The following is a 20,958-nucleotide window of genomic DNA, read 5'->3' as shown; positions in this document are numbered from 1 at the left end:
CCAAAGGTAATTTAGACGTAGGGAGGGTTGAACAAACAGATGTGTATGTTATAGATAACAATAGTCAGATTCCTCACTATGAGAGAAGGAACTTACAGATCAGCGAAGAGGGAATGTTAGAATCGACTCTTGGTGCTGGGTTGGAGTTGAAGGTGTCAGCATGAACTCGTGCCTTTCTATTTAATGGATGCATGGACAGATGGATAGACAAGGGTTAGCATACATGCATTATATTTACTGGTTTTCCCCATTGAAAGGATTTACAAGGAAGTCCTTGTAGAAATAGGAAATTGCTATCAGTGGTCATTATGCTGTACACCTTAAACTTACACATTGCTGTATGTCAGCTATATCTCAATAAATCTGAAAGGGGAAAAAACACTCACAGTAATAACTGCTGTGGGGAATATCCTCCAGTGAAAGCTGAAATTAATTGAAATATTTTTTAATTGTGGTATATATATATGTATGTACATGTATATACATATACATATGTATATATATATATATTTTTTCACCATTTTAAAATTTTGGGGGTGGGTCCTGGGTGGCTCAGTCGGTTAAGCATCCGACTTCAGCTCAGGTTGTGATCTCACAGTTCGTGGGTTCGAGCCCCGCATCGGGCTCTGTGCTGACAGCTTAGAGCTTGGAGGCTGCTTTGGATTCTGTGTCTCCCTCTCTCTCTGCCCCTCTCCTGCTCACAGGCTCCCTCTGTCTCTCAAAAATAAATAAAAATGTTAAAAACTTTTTTTAACATTTTTATTTATTTTTTAAGTTATTTCAGGGGGAGAGAGAAAGAGAGAGCAGGTAAGGAGCAGCGATGGAGAGAGAGAGAATCCCAAGCAGGCTCTGCGCCATCAGCACAGAGCCCAATGTGGGGCTCAAACTCATGAACCGTGAGATCATGACCTGAGCCAAAATCAAGAGTTGGAAGCTTAACCACCTGAGCCACCCAGGTGCCCCTTAACCATTTTTAAATGTGCAGTTTGGTGGCATTAAGTCCATTCAGGGACTTTTCCAGGGAGAACTCTGGCAGACAGCAGCTTAACCAGTGATGAAGGCTGACAACACCCACAACAAAATATGTCAAGGTCATGTACCCCTGTGGTGTGGGGCACGGGGAAGGGCACAGCACCTCTGCAGGAACCCTCCCCAAGATGCATAACCTCAGCCTCATCATAGAGAACATCAGGGAAACACATCAAGGGGCAGATCAGGAGAGACTGAGACATTGACACTTGAGATCACTGTGAATCTCAGGTTGGATTCTGGAGCAGAAAATGACAGTTCATGGTGCAGCAGGTGAAATCCAAATAGGCTGTGGTTGATTGGCAGTGTGCCACTGTGAATTCCTTAGTTTTGTTCATCCTGTTACAGTTCTGCAAGATGTTACATTAGTGGGTGCTGGGTAGAGGGTATTTGGGAACTCTACTATTTTTGTAGCCCTCTTCGAGTTTAAAATTATTAAAGAATTAAAAGTATAAAGGTTCATAAGTGAAAGTTAACGAGTCATCTTTCAGTTAATTCCCTCTAGAAATTGAGTGGTCTCTTCCACGCAGCTCAGATGACCTTCGTTAATAACAACAACCGTGGCTAACCCAGCCCCTCAGCAGTACTGAACATAGTTACTCGTTCCTTGAACCAGTTTACCTTCTGGGTCTCTGTGACGCCATATTTGGCGGGCTCTCTCTTACCTGTCTCCATGCTCTTCTTCCATCTCCATTATTAGCTCATTGCTCTCTACACAAGGTTGAAGTTCTTCAGTGCTCCAGCCTGAGGCCGTGTGTCTTCCCTCTGTACCTCTGCTATCCAGTACGGCACCTACTAGCCACGTTGGCAATCTAAATTCAAATTCTTTACAAATAAATAAAACTTAAAATTTAGTTCCTCAGTTGCTGTGGCCACATTTCACATGCTTAATTGTCGCATGAGGTGTCAGTGGCTACCATATTGGACAGTACAGATGAGGAACAGTTCTGTCATTGCAGAAAGTTCTGTTGGACACAGCATCTGCCTGGCAGCCCCTTACACTTCACGTTGTGTCTGGTTGCCCCGTCCCGGTGAGGCCAGGATCAACCAGTCGGCAGGTAGTGTCAGCTCAGTATTGTAGAGTCTCCATCAGCCTTTTACCTAATAGTTTTATTCCTCGATAGTCTTTGCTGAAACATTTGTTTCACCTCTTTTTTGTAAAAAACAAAAGACAAATGTGATCATTTTGCATGGATGCCTTTCTGTATCAGTGCTTTTTTTTTTTTTTAGATCTGAGCTTGTTTTTAATAGCTATAGAATGTTCTACTGAATGTACACACGCTAAAGGACCTGATCTAATTTTGTGGGGTAAGTTCATAGGTATATAATATTTTTTTTAAAATTTTTTTTTTCAACGTTTATTTATTTTTGGGACAGAGAGAGACAGAGCATGAACGGGGGAGGGACAGAGAGAGAGGGAGACACAGAATCGGAAACAGGCTCCAGGCTCTGAGCCATCAGCCCAGAGCCTGACGCGGGGCTCGAACTCACGGACCGTGAGATCGTGACCTGGCTGAAGTCGGACGCTTAACCGACTGCGCCACCCAGGCGCCCCTATAATATTTTTAATTACACATCCTTTCCATTTCAGATGAGCAGAAGGTCTCTTCTGCCTTCCTGACGTTGAAAGACAATAGCATGCACGTGGAGTCTAGTGAAGATTGGAGAAAAGACCAGCATAGCCCATCTTATCAGCAAATAAACTGCATTGACAGTGTTATCAGGTGTGAGACACAAGTTTTGAGAACATGCCAGTTTTTCCAAAAGCATACGTTGTCTCTGTAAGCACACACCTTCCATCGTACTTAATATCTATTGTCTTGATTGTTCACTATAAGTCAGTATTTATGGAGTACCTACCTACAGTTTATAATAAATTGAACATTTCAAGGGATGCAAAAAAGGAAGATTGGTCCCTTCTTTGAGGGAGCCGTGGCACAGTTGAGAAGACAAGACCTTGATGATAAAAATTAAACGAGCCAAGGTTTGGAGATCAATTCCAGGCCACAGCAAAAGAGATGTGACACTCCAGTGATTCAGGCTGGGACAGTCAGGGAAGACCTCATCAAAGGAAAGTGTAGGGCATACCCACGCAAAAGTGCCGTGAGAAGAGCAGAAATGTGGGAAGTGGCAAAATTAGGGGCCGGGGAGGCACACATGACCTAGTTACATTGTTGCAGATACCTGAGGAGCTGCGACGTTCCATCTTTGAAAAGGAAGAGTGCGTCCTCTTCGTCCTCGGAAGACAGACAGAACCACAAGGCAAATGATGCCCAGACCTTGCACGGTAACGCAAGTGCCCTCCTAGCCAGCCAGAGGATGGGCACAGAGCCATCCCTTTCTGGTTTTCCTTCAAGGTTTGGTCTCTACTTATTTCGTGAATCACCAACAATCCTGGTTTCCTATTGCTCCTTAATGGCCAGTTATAAACACCTACAAACTTGGTCTTTAACATAAATTTCCTTTGAGGATTTTCTTTTCACTGTCGGTTTCTCTCATGCCCCCAGCTGCACCTCAGACCCCAGCCACAGCTCACTTGGAGATGTCTACTGCCAGGCGGTCCGCAGACGCTGCAGGACGCGCCCCCAGGAGCCTGTCCCCGGCGGTGCTGAGCCTGGGCTCTGGCACGAGCCAGTGTAGCTACGGCAGCACCGTTGTCCACGCCCCGCCGCCAGAGTCAGGTGCCACGTTTACCTCCTGCTCTAAACACTCCTATGAAATTCGGGGTCGTGAGAAAACATGTCATTAATATCAGTTACTTAAGAATGACTTCTGGATTATAATTACGTCGTCCTTTCTTTAAATCAGACCATAGTTTTAGAAATACCACCTTTGTATCGGTTACATAGTTTGGACCGTATTTCTAAATCATTGTCACTTGTTGATCACATCAGCTGACACGTGGAAGGCACTTAGAACTAACAGAACCCAGTGACGTAGCAGTAAGTCCTCAGCAAGTGTTAACTGTCACTAATGAGGTTGTTTATGAGGCTGCCTTAGGTCACTTTGTTGTTGCCCTTGAGAGAAGGTGTCCTTGTCAGACTGACATTGGCCGTGACCAGATGGACCGTATACACATCCAGATTTTTATATTGGCCTGATAACAATGAGGAGAGTGTGTTCAAAACTCTCTTCCTTTTGGGCGCCTGTGAGGAGTTGGGGATGCCTGTCCCTTCTCCTTCAGACTCCACTGCCCACCCCCCAGGCTGGATGCCACGCCATGCCACAGTTCTTGTGGACGTTGGAAGGGGGCTACCCAGCAGCCATCGGGCGAGGTGTGCATGTGTGCATATGAGTGTGCCCCATGTTCTCAGTTGGGGGGGGGGAAGGTGGGAAACCCCTGAGGGCCTGTGGGGTGTTAAAAAGGGTTTTTAAGAAAACAAAGGAAAAAAATATCTCTTCCTTTTAACAACATAATGACTTGGTAAATTCTTCTGATGTCTACTTTTTGTTCCTTTTTACTGTCTCCTACCCTTTGACTTTGTCCTTACAACAATTTGGTGGATGAAGTAGTGGTGACAAAGGTGTTAAATCAGGTTTTTGGGTTATCTAACTTCTTGTTGCTGGTCTTCAGTGGCCCATCAGGAAACGTGTTGAGCTCTTAATGGTGTGCAGCCGTCTGTCCTTAGTCTTTCATAAGAATTAACTCATCTAATCTTGACACTGACCCTTGGAGACAGAGAGTACAGTATTGACAGGCGGGCTGGGGGTCGGTGGGAAGAGACCAGAGACACAACCTTTGGAGCTTAGATTATGTTTCTAATGAACTGAAAATAGAGTTTTATTGGAGCTGAGCCAGTCCCGCGGGAAAGAGCAGCTGCACAATTTTTTAGTATACCTTTTCTTAATACTTTCGATTCCAGTGTGGACATAATAGCTGCTGGTGACTCAGCCCATACAAGGTGGGGTCTCATCCAATGGGGAAAGATTTTGTGGTCATGCCACTATACTTTTTGTAATCTGGTGTGTATTACCATTTTGAAAGATTGATAGTAAAGCCTGTAAGCTCTCACTGAAGGGAATTTATTGATAATTGTTCTGATCTTAAACCAATCTCAGCATCTGTGGGACCACATGTTTCTTCCAAGGAGAAGAAACAGAAGCACGGTCTCTGTAAAGTATCTGTATGTCTTTTGCTCTCTGAAAAGCCTAATTCGTGCAGTTTACACCCTGACTCTAATTAAACGATTGGGTCTGAGGACCATGACTCCAAATGCATTTCCCTGCAAGCTATGGCCTCCATTTCGTATACACAACAGTTAAGGTACAAAGGAGTTAAGTGACTTGCGCAAAGTTATGTAGCAAATGAGTGGCAGAGAAGGGAATCAGACATTAATAAGCAGTCTCCAGAAACCATTGCCGTTAACATATTTTTTAATCCATAACAGGGTCAAGATGGCCTGTGAAATAAAGCCAAGAGATAAGTTACAGTGTAATTTTAAGAAACACACAAATGATCCAAAAGAAGGGCAGAAAAGGAGGAATAGAGCAACAACCACCATCACCAGAGGGAACATGTCAAACCCATAATAATAGCTCTAAATCTAACTGTGTCCCCTCCACTTAAAAGGCAGAAATTGTCAGAACAGATTAAAAAAAAAAATCAAGACCCAGGTATGTACTGGCTGGAAAGTACGGTTTAAATATAATCCACCAAGGGATTGAGGATAAATGAATGAGAAAAGAGGCACAACGCAGATGATGAGCACAGGAGGACTGGCGTGCCAGTGGTGATAAACTAGAGTTCAAGACAGAGTCTTCCTAGAGATGGTTCATAGTGGTGAGCAGTTCACCAGGGAGACACAACAATCATAATACATTATGTATATTCGCTAATAGCAGAGTTTCCAAGGTAGGAAGTAAAAATGGAAAGAGTTAGAAAAAAATAGACTTCCCGTAACCATTGAAGAATGTAACACTGCTTCTGTGCAGTTAATAAAACATCTAGTTAAAAAAAACGAGTAAAGCAGTAGATGATCTGAGCAATGCTGTCATTTACATTCAGAGAACATAGCACCCAGTATCTGCACAGTACGAGTTCTTTTCAAGCCTACGCCATGCATTCATTGAGGTATAAAATATTTGGGCTGTACTACGTCTCAAAGTTAAAATAACGTTGTACATACTATGCTCTCTGGCAAGAGCTAATTCAGTTAGAAATCAGTGAAGCCATCTGGGGTTAGAGTTTTCTTGGCAAAGTTTTTAACTACAGATTCAGGGCTGTTCAGGTTTTCTACTTGTTGAGTGAACTTTGTTATTGCCTGCCTTTCAAAGACTTGGTCTGTTTTGTCTACAGTGTCAAATTTATTGGAATAAACATGTGCATAATGTTCTCTTATTCTTCTTTTGACACCAGTAAGATCTCTAATGATGTTCCATCTGTCATTTCGGAGGTTGTCACCTTCATGTCTTCTCCTTTTTCTCTGATCAGTCTGGCTGGAGTTGATCGATTAGATTGGTCTTCTCAAAGCACCAGCTTACAGTTGCACTGGCTTGGTTCATTGTTTTCATGTTTTCTATGTCACTGATTTCTCCTCTGATTTTTACTGTTTCCTTTCTTCCACTTTCGTTTTATCTTGCTCTTCTCTTTCCAGTCTCTCGACGTGGAAGCCGAATTGATTTTGGACATATTTCTTTCTTAATGGATTAAAAAAAGTTTTTTTTAAGTTTATTTATCTTGAGAAAGAGAACGAGGAGGGGAGGGGCAGAGAGAGAGGGGGAGAGAGAGAGAATCTCAAGAAGGCTCCACACTATCAGAGCAGAACCTGATGTTGGAGCCCAAACTCATGAATTGTGAGACCATAACCTGAGCCAAAACCAAGAGTCGGGTGCTTAACCAACTGAGCCACCCAGGTGCCCCTCCTAATGGATTTTAATACAAATTTTCTTTTTTACCTCTAGCTGCGTTACACACACTTGGCTGTATTGTGTCATTTTCATTGTGTTCAAACACCGACTACTATCCCTAACCACCTCCTTTGAAATCACTTATGTCATCATGTATCTATATTTGCTATCTCACATTACTTCAGTACCACATATTTGGGGGCTTTCCACAGTTCTTTCTGCTACTGATTTCTAATTTAATCCCCTTGTGGTCCAAGAAAATACGAAACTCGAATTCTTCTGTATTTGTTGAGCCTTGTTTTATGGTCTGTGATGTGTTCTACCTTGATGGCTGTTCTTTGTGCACTGGGAAAGAAGGTTTATTCTGCTGTTGGTTGAATATTTTCTCAGTGGAAACCAGGTCAGGTTGGTTGATACTGTTGTTCAGGTCTTGTCTGTCCTAACTAGTCCTCTCAGTATTTGTTCTGCTTCGCAAGGAGTCCTGAAATCTCTGACCGTAATTATGCATTTGTCCAGTTCTCCTTGTGGTAAAACTGGTTTTTGCTTCACGTGTTTTGAAAGAACTTTTTATTTTGTGCATAAATGTTTAGCCTTCTTCTGAATTGGCCCTTTTATCATTGTGAAATGATCTTCTTTATCCCTTGTATAGTCTTGACTCTAAAATACACTCTGTCTCATATTAATATATTCACTCTAGCATTTTTTTAAATCAGTATTAGCTTGTTCTATCTTTTCTGCCTTTTTGCTTTTAACCCAGGTATGTTTATGTTTGGAGTGAGCTTCACTTTCATGGCTGCTTAGGGACTTAGGGTATACATGTTCAATTGTTCACTGTCTAACTTCTGGAAATACTGTATCACTTCAGGTATAGCATAAAAATCCAAGAATAGTGTACTTCTGCTTCCCCCTTCTGGCCTTTGTCTGTTGCCATATGTCTTACTTCCACATATGTTATAAATCCCACCCCACGCTGCTGTTGCTCACGTGTAGGTACTGGTTATCTCTTCAACTATTTACCCATGTGGTGGCCTCTTCCAGTGCTCGTGGGGCTCGAACTCATAACTCCAAGATCAAGAGTCACACGCTCCTCTGCCTGAGCCAGCCAGGTGCCCCAGTACTATCAATTTTAAATCTAAAAAGACAACTCCAAGTCTGTCTACAGGTGTTTACTACAATAAGTTGTGGTATACACATAAAATGGAAGACTGTGATATGTAGAAAATGTACAATGGCTGTTTTCGTGCTGGTAAAAGGGATGCTCCTGGGGCACCTGGGTGGCTCAGTCAGTTAAGTGTCCGACTCTTGATTTCAGCTCGGGCCATGATCTTACGGTCATGATTTCAAGCCGTGCATCGGGCTCTGTGGAGGCATGGAGCCTGCTTGGGGTTCTTTCTCTCCCTCTGCCTCTGCCTTTCCCCTGTGTGTACACATTCTCTCTCTCTCAAAAAAAAAAAAAAAAAAGGTGGGGAGGGGATGTTGTTAAGTGAAAAAAACTGTAGAGAGTGTACATATTATATGCCTTTTGAGTAAAAATCGGGGTGGGGAATATGAATCTGTATTCATGCTTATTTATAGGTGCATAAAGAATCTGGACTGATATAGAAGGCAATAAAAGAAATGGAGTTTCTGTGGGGGAAATAAATGAGAACTAGATATATAGTAGACAGGAATGGGGAGAATTTACTAACTACCTGTTTAATGCTTCTTGATTTTTGAACCACATGAATATACTACAGATTTTTATTTTTATTTTTTTTTCAACGTTTTTTATTTATTTTTGGGACAGAGAGAGACAGAGCATGAACAGGGGAGGGGCAGAGAGAGAGGGAGACACAGAATCGGAAACAGGCTGCAGGCTCCGAGCCATCAGCCCAGAGCCTGACGCGGGGCTCGAACTCACGGACCGCGAGATCGTGACGTGGCTGAAGTCGGACGCTTAACCGACTGCGCCACCCAGGCGCCCCTATACTACAGATTTTTAAAATTAATTCAAAGATAAAACATATCTGAAGAATTTAAGAAGATAAAATACTTACAATAAGAAGATATTAGTAAATGTGTATATGCACATTGAGTGTTACAACTCTGCAAAATGTATATGCGAGTGTACAAAGAGTTTAAAGAAAGGTAGAAAAAAATAAAACAACTTATTTGCTAGGTTGATGAAGTTTCTTATGTTCCAGCCATTGTAGTAACGATTGTAAAAATTTATTGAAAAGCAATTAGATTAGTGAAAATAAAATAAATGCAAATGATTGATAGCAATTAAAATTAAATCTGTCCCCTTCCACCTCAGCAGAAGCGACTCTGGCAGAGGATGCTGTCCCAGCATGTGAGCCCTGGACCCCGTGCTCACACCCAGGTCCGTGTACCTCAGAAGAATTTCAACAAGTAGGGCTCACAAAAGCCATGCTGTCGGCCCACGCACAGAAGGAGGAACAGAATTATGTTGATAAATTCCGAGAAAAGCTCCTGTCATCGCCCTACAGAGCCTGTCTTCCGCAAGAAAGCAGAAGCAAAGCTAAACATTTGTACGTTCAAGGTAGTTACGTTTTAAAAACCGTGCCTCGTTTATCAATTCCATAAATATGTGTAAGTACTGGGAGAGAGGAAGTGAAGAATTGGGGGGTTGTTTTTAAGAAACAGATGGGAGAGATGCTGAACGAAATTCCTGCCGACAGTTTGTTTGGGATAACGATTTCTTAGATGCTGGATCTGAGAAGCTGATTTGATAAGAAAGTGATTGAGAGATTCTGAAGTAAGTTTATTTTCTAGCAGCAGCTTTTATCTGGGCTCTTGCTCGTCTTTTTAGTAGCCGTGGTAGTGGACGCGGTTCCTGTTGGCAGGTGTCGTGTCTTCTTCATCTGCTTACAGTTACCTGTGAATGAATGGCGTTCTTCTCTTTTTTGGGTCTAGTTTCCATAATATGCGCCCCCTTCATCCTTTCAGGAGGCCCCGCTTCCAAGCAGAGCAGCGCGGCCGGCGGCAAGAAGGGGAAGCACAAGGGGAAGAAGCTGCCACAGCTGCCGGGCAGCAGTGGTACTAAGGACGCCTTCTGTCCCCACTTGCGAGGGGACGTCCAGGACACACAGCCCTGGGGCCCCTCCCCCGCCTCCTCCCCGTGGGCCTCCGGCCTGTCGTGCCCGGCTCCTTCCCCCGTCCCGGCCCTGCCCCGTGGCAGCAGTGGCTCCCTTCGAATGTCTGTCTGAGCCACGTTTGCCCAACTGCTTGCAGTCTTTTCCTGGCCCCCCTCCTCTCTACTTAGATACTTTGATGACCATTTTCCTGCACGAACCCCCTGTCTGTCCCCTTTTGTCACCATCCTTCCCCCCATATCCGTTCTTGGGAGCACCAGACTCTTGCGAAATTCCACCCTCAGCATCAGCAGTGGCTGCCAGCCTGGAACCCCCGTGGTCGGTCCTCAGCCGAAGGTGAGCTGAGGGGAAATGGGAGACGCCGCGTGAAGAGCACGCACTCACTACCTCGAGGAGCAGCTCACCACTGTGGCTCAACTTACGGCAGGAAGACACGCTCAGATCCCGCGAATCTTCAGATCAGATGAGAAGGGGCATTTGCCCAGAAGCCGAGGATGTAAGTGACACTAACTTCTAGCATGTGAGTGAGAACATAAGTGAGCGTCCTCTTATTAAAATTAAGGCACTCGCACGGGGGCCCGACGTTGAAGGCCGAGCAGGTAATCAGCATCATAGCTGTGGCTGAGACTGTGCGCTGTGATTTGCACTGTATCCCCCTGACTCCGTGTAACAAGCAAGAACTAAGGAGCCTGCTGAGTCCTGGTTCCTTAGATACTTGGTAGTATTTCCCAAAGTGCTGTCTTTCACATTTTCTATGTGAACCGGGCTCCCCGCCTTTAAATTTTTTTTTTTTTTTAACATCTGTTTATTTTTGAGAGACAGAGCGAGACAGAGCATGAGTGAGGGAGGCGCAGAGAGGTGGGTACACAGAATCCAAAGCAGGCTCCAGGCTCCGAGCTGTCAGAGCCCGATGCGGGGCTTTAACCCACGAACCGCGAGATCATGATGTGAGCCGACGTCAGATGCTCAACCGACTGAGCCACCCAGGCGCCCCTCCCCCACCTTTAAAATGTGATATCCAGTCATTTAATTTGACATAGTCATTGCCTACAAAATGTATTTTCTTCTTTACAACTGGGGTTGTGTTCTGGTAAGTTGGGAGTAAACCATACTGACAAGACCCGAACTGAGTGAGTGTCCCCTTGCAGGCGTGGTTGAGGGACCGAGGTGAGGTGTGTATGGAGAAGGGAGGGGCCGCTGTTTGTCATTGACTTATCACTAGAGTAGGCAGTTTTTGTTGGATACTTACACACATCGTTTTCAAAACCAAAAATTGTGTGGGTCATTTTCCCTTAACTGTTTATCTCTTTACCTAAAAAGCCATTCTCAGATATATTTATCTGGCTAAGCTTTGGAATCTGATGTTCCTATACTTAGGTGTAGGAATCAAGACAAGTGTCAATATTTACAATTTTCTTTGGTCTTCCCTTCAAGATATGATACCATTGTTGGATAAATGCTCAAAATATGATGATCCAGATAGAGAAAATATGCTCAATTTGGAAAGCCTGATATTAGTGCACTTGCTAGAATCTCATGCAAGGCAGTGTATCCTAGTGAGCAGAGCCAGGCTGTGGAATAAGACGCGGAGTCAGACGCTCTGTCACTTGATCAGCCGGTTCGTTGAACCAAGTCAGTCAGCCTTCCTTTGCCTTTGTTCCTGACTTGAAAAATGAAGAGACGGAACCTTCATAGCTTATTCTGAGGATTAAGTGAAGTAATATTTATGTAGTCCTTCTTCCCATGCAATATAAGCTCAGGGTAGCTGCAACTTTGTTTCATTCACTGTAATACTCGTTTTGGGAATAGTGCTAAGAACTGGCAAAACGGTCGGGACATCCGGGATGACAAAACAGCAGAATTAAAGCGTACGACCGTATGGCGCCTCCCGTGCAGCAGGTGCAAACCCAGCCGTATATGTCATGTTCCGTGCAAAGGGACTTTGACCACAGTGTTGGGACAGGCTGAACTGTTTGCTTGCCGGTTATGTATGTGCTTAATTCTGTGTAACGTGTGAACTTCAAGATCTGCCAGTTATTTTGTAATATGATGCCTGAGATGTTAAAAATCTCTTCTTGTGGCCTTCCCTTCTGCAGCGTGTCGTAGGCAACAGCGGGAATAAGCACAGTTACACGGCATTACTTCACGAGGAGTCTCCTTCCAGAACAGGTTCTGTAGCATCAGGTAGTGGATCAAAATGATGAATTCTCCAAACTCTGTTGCCAGGAGATCACTGTGTAATGGGCCATCTGGTTTGGGCCCTGGTGCGGGAGTAATTTGTCTTTGTTTATAAGGTTTATTGGGGTGCGTTTACATACAATAGAATTCACCGGTTCTGACAAATGTATGCATTTGTGTAACCGGCACCACAGTGACCGTACAGAGCATTTCCATCGCCTGGAAAAGTTCTTCTGTGACCCTTTATAGTCAGTCTCTGCCCTGATATTCCAGCTCCTGGCAACCGCTGACCTGTTCTCTGTCACTGTAGTTCTGACTTTTTATAATTTTATGTGAATTGAATCATCCAGTATACAGTCTTTTGTGTAGGGATTCTTTCAGGTAAGCCAGTGCTACTGAGATTGATCCTTACTGGTGTTCCTTCCTATTACCAAGTACAATTAAATTGTGTGGGCATCCGTTCACCAGTTGATGGTTATTCAGTTGCGTTATGAATAATGCTGCTATGAACATTGAGTGTGAGTCTTTGTTCACATATGTTTTCATTTCTCTTTGGTAAATACATAGGAATGAAATTGCTAGGTCATGCGGTAAATGAATGATTAGCTTTATTTATTTTTATTATTAAACTATTATTGATATACGTTATATTAGTTTCCAGTGTACAACATAGTGATTCAGCAATTCTATACATTATGTGCTGCTCACCATGAGGTGTAGTTACCATCTCTCACCGTATATTATGACAGTATTATTGATTGTATTCCCTGTGTGGTGCTTTTCATCTCCATTAACTTATTTGTCTATACCTGGAAGTTTGTACCTCTTAAGCCCTTCACCCATTTTGCCTAAACCCATCCCCTCCCCTCTGGCAACCAACCATCAGCATGTTCTTCATATTTATGAGTCTGTTTCTGGTTCATTTGTTCTTTTGTTTTTTAGATTCTCCTTGTAAGCAAAATCATATGGTATTTGTCTTCTTCTGTCTGACGTATTTCACTTAACAGAATACCCTCTAGGTTCATCCATGTTGTTGCAAATGACAAGGTCTCATTCTTTTTTAAGTAGTCCGGTGTGTGTGTGTGTGTGTGTGTGTGTGTGTGTGTGTATCACATCTTTTTTTTTAGGTTTTTTATCTTAGTTCTAGTGTAGTTAACAGACAGTTTTAGATTTGTTTCCTGTACAATACGGTGACTCAGCAATTCTGTACATCGTTCAGTACTCATCATAAGTGTACTCTTTAATCCCCACCCCCTATTTCCCCTATCCTCCTATCCTCCTCTGCTCTGGTAACCATTAGTTCTCTAGAGTTAGGGTCTGTTTCTTGGTTTGTCTTTCTCTCTTTTTTCTCCCCTTTGTTCATTTGTTTTGTTTCTTAAATTCCACATATGTATGAAATCATACGGTGTTTGTCTTTCACTGTTTCACTTAGCATGCACTCTAACTCCAGCCATGCTATCACAAATGGTGAGATTTCATTCCTTTTTATGGCTGAGTAATATTCCATTGTGTGTGTGTGTGTGTGTGTGTGTGTGTATACACGCACATATATACATGTATATGTAAATATATATACGTGTGTATATATATTTGTATATGTATATATACATATCACATTTTCTTTATCCATCCATCCATCCATCCATCCATTTATGGACACAGGTTACTTCCATGTTTTGGCTATTGTAAATAATTGTGCTGTAACCACAGGGATGCATATATCTTTTCATATTTGTATTTTTGTTTTCTTTGTATAAATATCCAGTAGTAGAATTATTAGATCACATGGAATTTTGTTTTTAATTTTTTTTAGGGAGGTGCACATTTTTTTTCACAGTGGTTGCACTAGTTTACGTTTCCACCAACAGCGCACAAGGATTCCCTTTTCTCCACATCCTCACCAATACCTGTTGTTTCTTGTGTCATTGATTTTAGCCATTCTGACAGGTGTTAGGTGGTATCTCATTGTGGTTATGATTTTAATTTCCCTGATGATGAGTGATGTTGAGCATGTTCTCGTGTCTGTTGGTCATCTCTGTGTCTTCCGTGGAAAAATGTCTGTTCAGGTGCTCTGCCCATTTTTTTCATCAGATTGGTTTTTTTGGTGTTGAGTTGTATGAGTTCTGTATGTATTTTGTGTACTAGTCCTTTATCAGATACATCCTTTGCAAATATTTTCTCACGTTCAGTAATTTGTCTTTTATTTTTTTTAACGTTTATTTTTGAAAGAGAGAGAATCCCAAGCGGGCTCCGCGCTGTCAGTGTAAAGCCTGACATAGGGCTCCATCTCACAAACTGCAGGATCATGACCTGCGCCGAAATCAAGTTGGACACTTAACCGATTGAGTCATCCAGGCACCCCTGCCTTTTCTTTTTTTGATGGCTTCCATTATTGTACACAAACTTTTTATTTTGGTGTAGTCCCGGTAGTTTGTTTTTGCTTTTGTTTCTCTTGCTTGAGTGGACATATCCTTAAATATGTTGTTAAGGCCAATGTCAAAAGAGATGACTACCTTTTCTTCTAGAAGTTTTATGAATTCACATCTCAAATTTAGGTCTTTAATCCATTTTGAGTTTATTTTAGTGTGTGGCATCACAAAGTGGTCCAGTTTTTCATCCTTTTGTATGTTGCTGTCCAGTTTTTCCAATCCCATTTATTGAGGATCCTGTCTTTTCCTCCTTTTACATTCTTCATCATAGATTAATTGACTATACGAGCATGGATTTCTTTCTGAACTCTATTCTGTTCCATCGATGTATGTGTTGGTTTTTGTACCAGTACCATACCATTTGGATTACTGTAGCCTTGTAGTATATATTGAAATCTGGGATTATGATACCTCCAGCTTTGTTCTTCATTTTCCAATTTGCTTTGGGTATTCAGAGTCTTTTGTAGTTCATACAAATTTTAGGATTATTTGTTCCACTCCTGTGAAAAATACTTTTGGTATTTTGCTAGGTATTACATTGAATCTTTAGATTGCTTTGGGTAGTATGGACATTTTAATGATTAATTCTTCCCATTGATGAGCACTAAATATCTTTCCATTTGTTTGTGTCTTCAGTTTTTTTCATCAGTGTCCTACAGTTTTTGGAGTATAGGTCTTTTATCCCTTCGGTTAAGTTTATTCCTAAGTACTTTTTTTCCCTCATCAAAATTATTTATTAATATGTGCTGATAACACTTAGAAAAATATATGGGAGTTTGGGTGACAAAATGGAATTATAGATCATAATTTTGACTACAGACAAGACAGTGAGAAGTAACATGACTAACATGCATTGTTTAACTTTTTTTTTTTTTTTTAATATTCAAGTTAGTTAACACATAGTGTAATCTTGGCTTCAGGAGTAGAACCCAGTGATTCATCTCTTACATATGACACCCAATGCTCATCCCAACAAGTGCCCTCCTTAATGCCCAGCACCCATTTAGCCCATCCCCCCACCACCTCCCCTCCAGCAACCCTCAGTTTGTTCTCTGTATTTAAGAGTCTCTTATGGTTTGCCTCCCTGTTTTTATCTTATTTTCCCTTCCCTTCCCCTGTGTTCATCAGTTGAGTTTCTCAAATTCTGTATATGAGTGAAATCATATGATATCTTTCTCTTTATGACTTATTTCGCTTAGCATAATACGCTCTAGTTCCATCCACGTTGTTGCAAATGGCAAGATTTCATTCTTTTCCATCACTGCGTGGTGTTCCATTGTATATATACCACGTCTTCTTTATCCATTCATCAGTCAGTGGACATTTGGGCTCTTTTCGTAATTTGGTTATTGTTGATAGTGCTACTGTAAACATCAGGGTACATATGCCCCTTCAAATCAGCACTCCTGTATCCTTTGGATAAATTCCTAGTAGTGCAATTGCTGGGTCGTAGGGTAGTTCTATTTTTAATTTTTTGAGGAACCTCCATACTGTTTTCCAGAGTGGCTGCACCAGTTTGCATTCCCACCGACAGTGCAAAAGTGTTCCCTTTTCTCCACGTCCTCACCAACATCTATTGTTTCCTGAGTTGTTCATTTTAGCCATTCTGACCGGCGTGAGGTAGTATTTCATTGTGGTCTTGATTTGTATTTCCCTGATGATGAGTGACATTGAACATCTTTTCATGTATCTGTTTGCCAGCTGGTTGTCTTCTATGGAACGTGTCTATTCATGTCTTCTGCCCATTTCTTCACTGCGTTATTTGCTTTTTGGATGTTAGTTTGGTAAGTTCCTTATTGATTTTGGATACTAGCCCTTTATCCGATACGTCATTTGCAAATATCTTCTCCCATTCCGTCGGTTGCCTTTTAGTTTTGTTGTTTCTTTTGCTGTGCAGAAGCTTTTATCTTGATGAAGTCGTAATAGTTCATTTTTTGCTTTCACTTCCTTTGCCCTGGAGACATGTCTACTTAATAAGTTGTAGCCGAGGTCAAAGAGGTTGCTTTGTGTTTTCCTCTGTAAGATTTTGATGGTTTCCTGTCTCACATTTAGATCTTTTATCCATTTTGAATTTATTTTTGTGAATGGTATTAGAAAGTGGTCCAGGTTCATTCTGGATGCTGCTGTCCAGTTCTCCCAGCACCATTTGCTAAAGAGACTGTATTTTTTCCATTGGATACTCTTTCCTGCTTTGTCAAAGATTAGTTGGCCATATATTTGTGGGTCCATTTCTGGGTTTTCTATTCTTTCCATTGATCTGTGTGTCTGTTTTTGTGCCAGTACCATACTGTCTTGATGATTACAGCTTGTAATACAGGTTGAAGTCTGGGATTGTGATGCCTCCCGCTTTGGTTTTCTTCTTCAACATTACTTTGGCTGTTGGGGGTCTTTTGTGGTTCCATACAAATTTTAGGATTGTTTGTTCTAGCTCTGTGAAGAATGCTGGTGTTGTTTAGATAGGGATTGCATTGAATGTGTAGATTGATTTGAGTAGTATCAACATTGTAAAAATATTTGTTTTTCTAATCCATGAGCATGGAATATTTTTCCATTTCTTTGTGTCTTCTTCAGTTTCTTCCATAAGCTTTCTATAGTTTTCAGTGTAGAGATCTTTTACCTCTTTGGTTGGGTTTATTCCTAGGTATTTTGTGGGTTTTGGTGCAATTTTAAGTGGGATCGATTCCTTGATATCTTTTTCTGTTGCTTCATTATTGGGGTATAGAAATGTAATTGACTTCTGTACATTGATTTTATATCCTGCAACTTTGCTGAATTCACGGATCTGCTTTAGCAGTTTTTTTGGTGGAGTCTTTCCGGTTTTCCATGTAGAGTATCATGTAATCTGCAAAGAGTGAGCGTTTGACTTCTTTGCCAATTTGGATGCCTTTTATCTCATTTTGTTGTCTGATTGCTGAGGCTAGGACTTCAAACCCTATGTTGAATAACAGTGGTGAGAATGGACGTCCCTGTGGCATTCTGATCATAGTGGGAGAGCTCTCAGTTTTTCCCCATTGAGGATGATATTAGCTGTGGGCCTTTCATGTATGGCTTTTATGATGTTAAGGCATGTTCCATCTGTCCCAACTTTCTTGAGGGTTTTTATCAAAAAAGTATGCTGTATTTTGTCAGATGCTTTTTCTGCATCTATTGACAGGATCATATGGTTCTTATCCTTCCTTCTACTAATGTGGTATATAATGTTGATTGATTTGTGAATATTGAACCAGCCCTGCAGCCAAGGAATGAATCCCACTTGATCGTGATGGGTAATTCTTTTAAGGTACTGTTGAATTCAGTTTGCTTGTGTTTTGTTGAGAATTTCGGCATCCGTGTTCATTAGGGATATTGGCCAGTAATTCTCCTTCTTAGTGGGGTCTTTGTCTGGTTTTGAATCAAGGTAACGCTGGCTTCATAGAATGAATTTGGAAGCTTTCCTTCCATTTCTATTTTTTGGAACTGTTTGAGAAGAATAGGTATTAACGTTGCTTTAAATGTCTGGTAGAATTCCCCTGGGAAGCCATTGGCCCAGGACTCTTATTTTTTTGGGAGATAATTTTGATAACCCATTCAATTTTTTTGCTGGTTATGAGTCTGTTCAAATTTTCTGTTTCTTCCATTTGAGTTTTGGTAGTCTGTGAGTGTCTAGGAATTTGTCCATTTCTTTCAGATTGTCCAGTTTGTTGGAATGTTATTTCTCATAGTATTCTCTTATAATTGTTTGTATTTTTGTGGTGTTAGTTATGATCTCTCCTCTTTGGTTTTTTATTTTATCTATTTGGGTCCTCTTTTCTTTTTGGGAAGTCTGGCTAGGGGGTTATTAATTTGTTTATTCTTTTCAAAAAACCAGCTCTTAGTTTCATTGATCTGTTCTGGGTTGTTTTTTTTTTTAATTCTATATTGTTTATTTCTGTTCTCATCTTTATTATTTCCCTTCTGCTGGCTTTGGGCTTTATTTGCTGCTGCTTTTCCAGCTCCTTTAGGTGTAAGGTATGGTTGTGTATTTGGGAACTTTCTCGCTTCTTGAGATAGGCCTGAATTGCAGTGTATTTTCCCCTTAGGACTGCCTTTGCTGCATCCCAAAGGGTTTGGACTGTTGTGCTTTCATTTTCATTTGCTTCCATATATTTTTAAATTTTTTCTTTGATTTCCTAGTTAACCCATTCATTCTTTCGTAGGATGTTCTTTAACCTCCATGTATTTGGGGGCTTTCCACATTTTTTCTTGGAGTTGGTTTCAAGTTTCGTAGTGTTGTGATCTGAAAATATGCATGGTGTATCAGTCTTTTTGTACCTGCTGAGTACTGTTTTGTGACCCAAAATGTGATCTGTTTTGGAGAATGTTCCATGTGCACCCGAGAAGAATGTGTATTCTGCTGCTTTAGGATGAAATGTTCTGAATATATCTGTTAAGTCCATCTGGTCCAGCGTGTCATTCCGAAATGTTGTTTCCTTATTGATTTTCTCCTTGGATGATCTGTCCATGCTGTAAGTGGAGTATTTTATTAAAGACTACTACAGTTATGGTATAATTATCAATAAGTTTGCTTATGTTTGTGATGAATTGATTTATATATTTGGGTGCTTTCATGTTGGGGGCATCAGTATTTATAAGTGTTGGCTCTTGATGGATAGACCCCTTAATTATGATATAATGCCCTTCTTCATCTCTTGTTTCAGTATTTGTTTTAAAATCTAATTTGTCTTATATATAAGTGTGGCTACTCCGGCTTTCTTTTGATGTCCATTAGCATGATAGATGGTTCCCCATCCCCTCACTTACAGTCTGCAGGTAGCATCTGGTCTAAAATGAGTCTCTTGTAGGCAGCATATAGATGGATCTTGTTTTTTTATCCATTCTGATACCCTATGTCTTTTGATTGGGGCATTTAGCCCATTTATATTCAGAGTGATTATTGAAAGATACGAATTTAAAATGTGTCATTGTGTTATCTGTAGATTTCATGTTTGTTGTGATGTCTCTGGTCCTTTGTAGTTTTTCTGCTTTCCACTCACAGAGTCCCACTTAGGATCTCTTGCAGGGCTGGTTTAGTGGTTACAAACTCCTTTAGTTTTTGTTTGTCTGGGAAAGTCTTTATCTCTCCTTCTATTCTGAATGATAGCATTACTGGATAAAGTATTCTTGGCTGCGTATTTTTCCTATTCATCACATTGAATATTTCCTGCCACTCCCTTCTGGCCTGCCAAGTTTCAGGTCCGCTACTAACCTTATGTGTCTACCCTTGTAGGTTAAGGACCTTTTGTCCCTAGCTGCTTTCAGAACTCTATCTTTATCTTTGTATTTTGCCGGTTTTGCTATAATACGTGATGGTGTTGACCTGTTTTTGTTGATTTAGAAGGGAGAGCTCTGTGCCTCTTGAACTTGGATGCCTGTTTCCTTCCCCAAATTAGGGAAGTTCTCAGCTATAATTTGTTCAAGTAAGTCCTCTGCCCCTTTCTGTCTTCTTCTCCTGGAACTCCTGTGGTACAGATATTATTTTGTTTCATTGAATCACTTAGGTCTCTCGTTCTCCCCTCGTGGTCTAGTAATTTCCTTTCCCTCTTTTTTTCCACTTCATCATTTTACATAATCATAATTTTATCTTCTGTTTCAGCTGTTCTCTCCTCTGCTTCTTCCATCCTTGCTGTCACTGTATCTGGTTTATTTTGTATCTGAGTTATAGCATTTTTTAATTCATTGTGACTAGTTCTTAGGTCTTTGATCTCTGCAGCAAGAGATTCTCTGGTGTCTTATGTGCTTTTCTCAAGCCCAGCTGTTAGTCTTATGACTGTTATTCTAAATTCTTCTTCAGACATACTGTTTGTACCTGTTGTGAGCAATTATCTGGCTGTGATTTCTTCCTGAACTTTCTTTTGGGGATAATTCCTCCGTTTTGTCATTTTGGCTAAGTTTCTGTCTTTTGCGTGTTTTAAAAGCTTGTTATAGGTCCTGCATCTGCAAGAACTATAGTAAAAAGGGGCCATGCACTGTCCAGGGCCTGGCACTTCAGGAAGTATTTCTGGTGTCTGCTGTGTGCATGCTGTTCTTGTGTTTTGGCCGCTGTGTCCCACTGGTCAGCCCTCTGCAGAGCTCCTTCTTGCTCGTAGTGGTGGAGTGTTTGGACCTTCAACCAGGTGTGCTTTGATTTGTTTACTGAAGTGACCCTGGGGGAAAAAAAAGGAAAGGGGGGTGGGGAAGCCTGGTCCCATAAAAAGAGAAAAATGAAAGAAGACCAGAGAATCAAAAACCATAAGGCTAAATCCAGAGAAAGAGAAAGGAAGATAAAGAAGAAGAAACAGAAAAGGTATAAAAAGAATAGAATGAAAATGCCTAACCAAACATATATATATATATATATATATATATATATATATATATATATA

At 41.2% G+C, this 20,958-nt stretch overlaps 1 protein-coding gene across 1 annotated transcript in view; it reads left to right on the top strand.

The window, feature by feature from the left end:
• The window catches only part of PER3 (period circadian regulator 3), a 69,204-nt gene that overhangs the window by 32,450 nt on the left and 15,796 nt on the right, over positions 1-20,958 (top strand). The window contains 7 exon segments of the mRNA XM_049618173.1: positions 2,621-2,753; positions 3,210-3,316; positions 3,537-3,710; positions 9,176-9,418; positions 9,826-10,081; positions 10,083-10,467; positions 12,068-12,155. Of these exon segments, the coding sequence (XP_049474130.1) occupies positions 2,621-2,753; positions 3,210-3,316; positions 3,537-3,710; positions 9,176-9,418; positions 9,826-10,081; positions 10,083-10,467; positions 12,068-12,155 (1,386 nt within the window).

The sequence above is a fragment of the Panthera uncia genome, assembly GCF_023721935.1.
Source record: "Panthera uncia isolate 11264 chromosome C1 unlocalized genomic scaffold, Puncia_PCG_1.0 HiC_scaffold_4, whole genome shotgun sequence".
NCBI lineage: Eukaryota > Metazoa > Chordata > Mammalia > Carnivora > Felidae > Panthera > Panthera uncia.
Note: the sequence above shows the minus strand (reverse complement) of the source record. Positions and strands in the feature narration are given on the sequence as shown.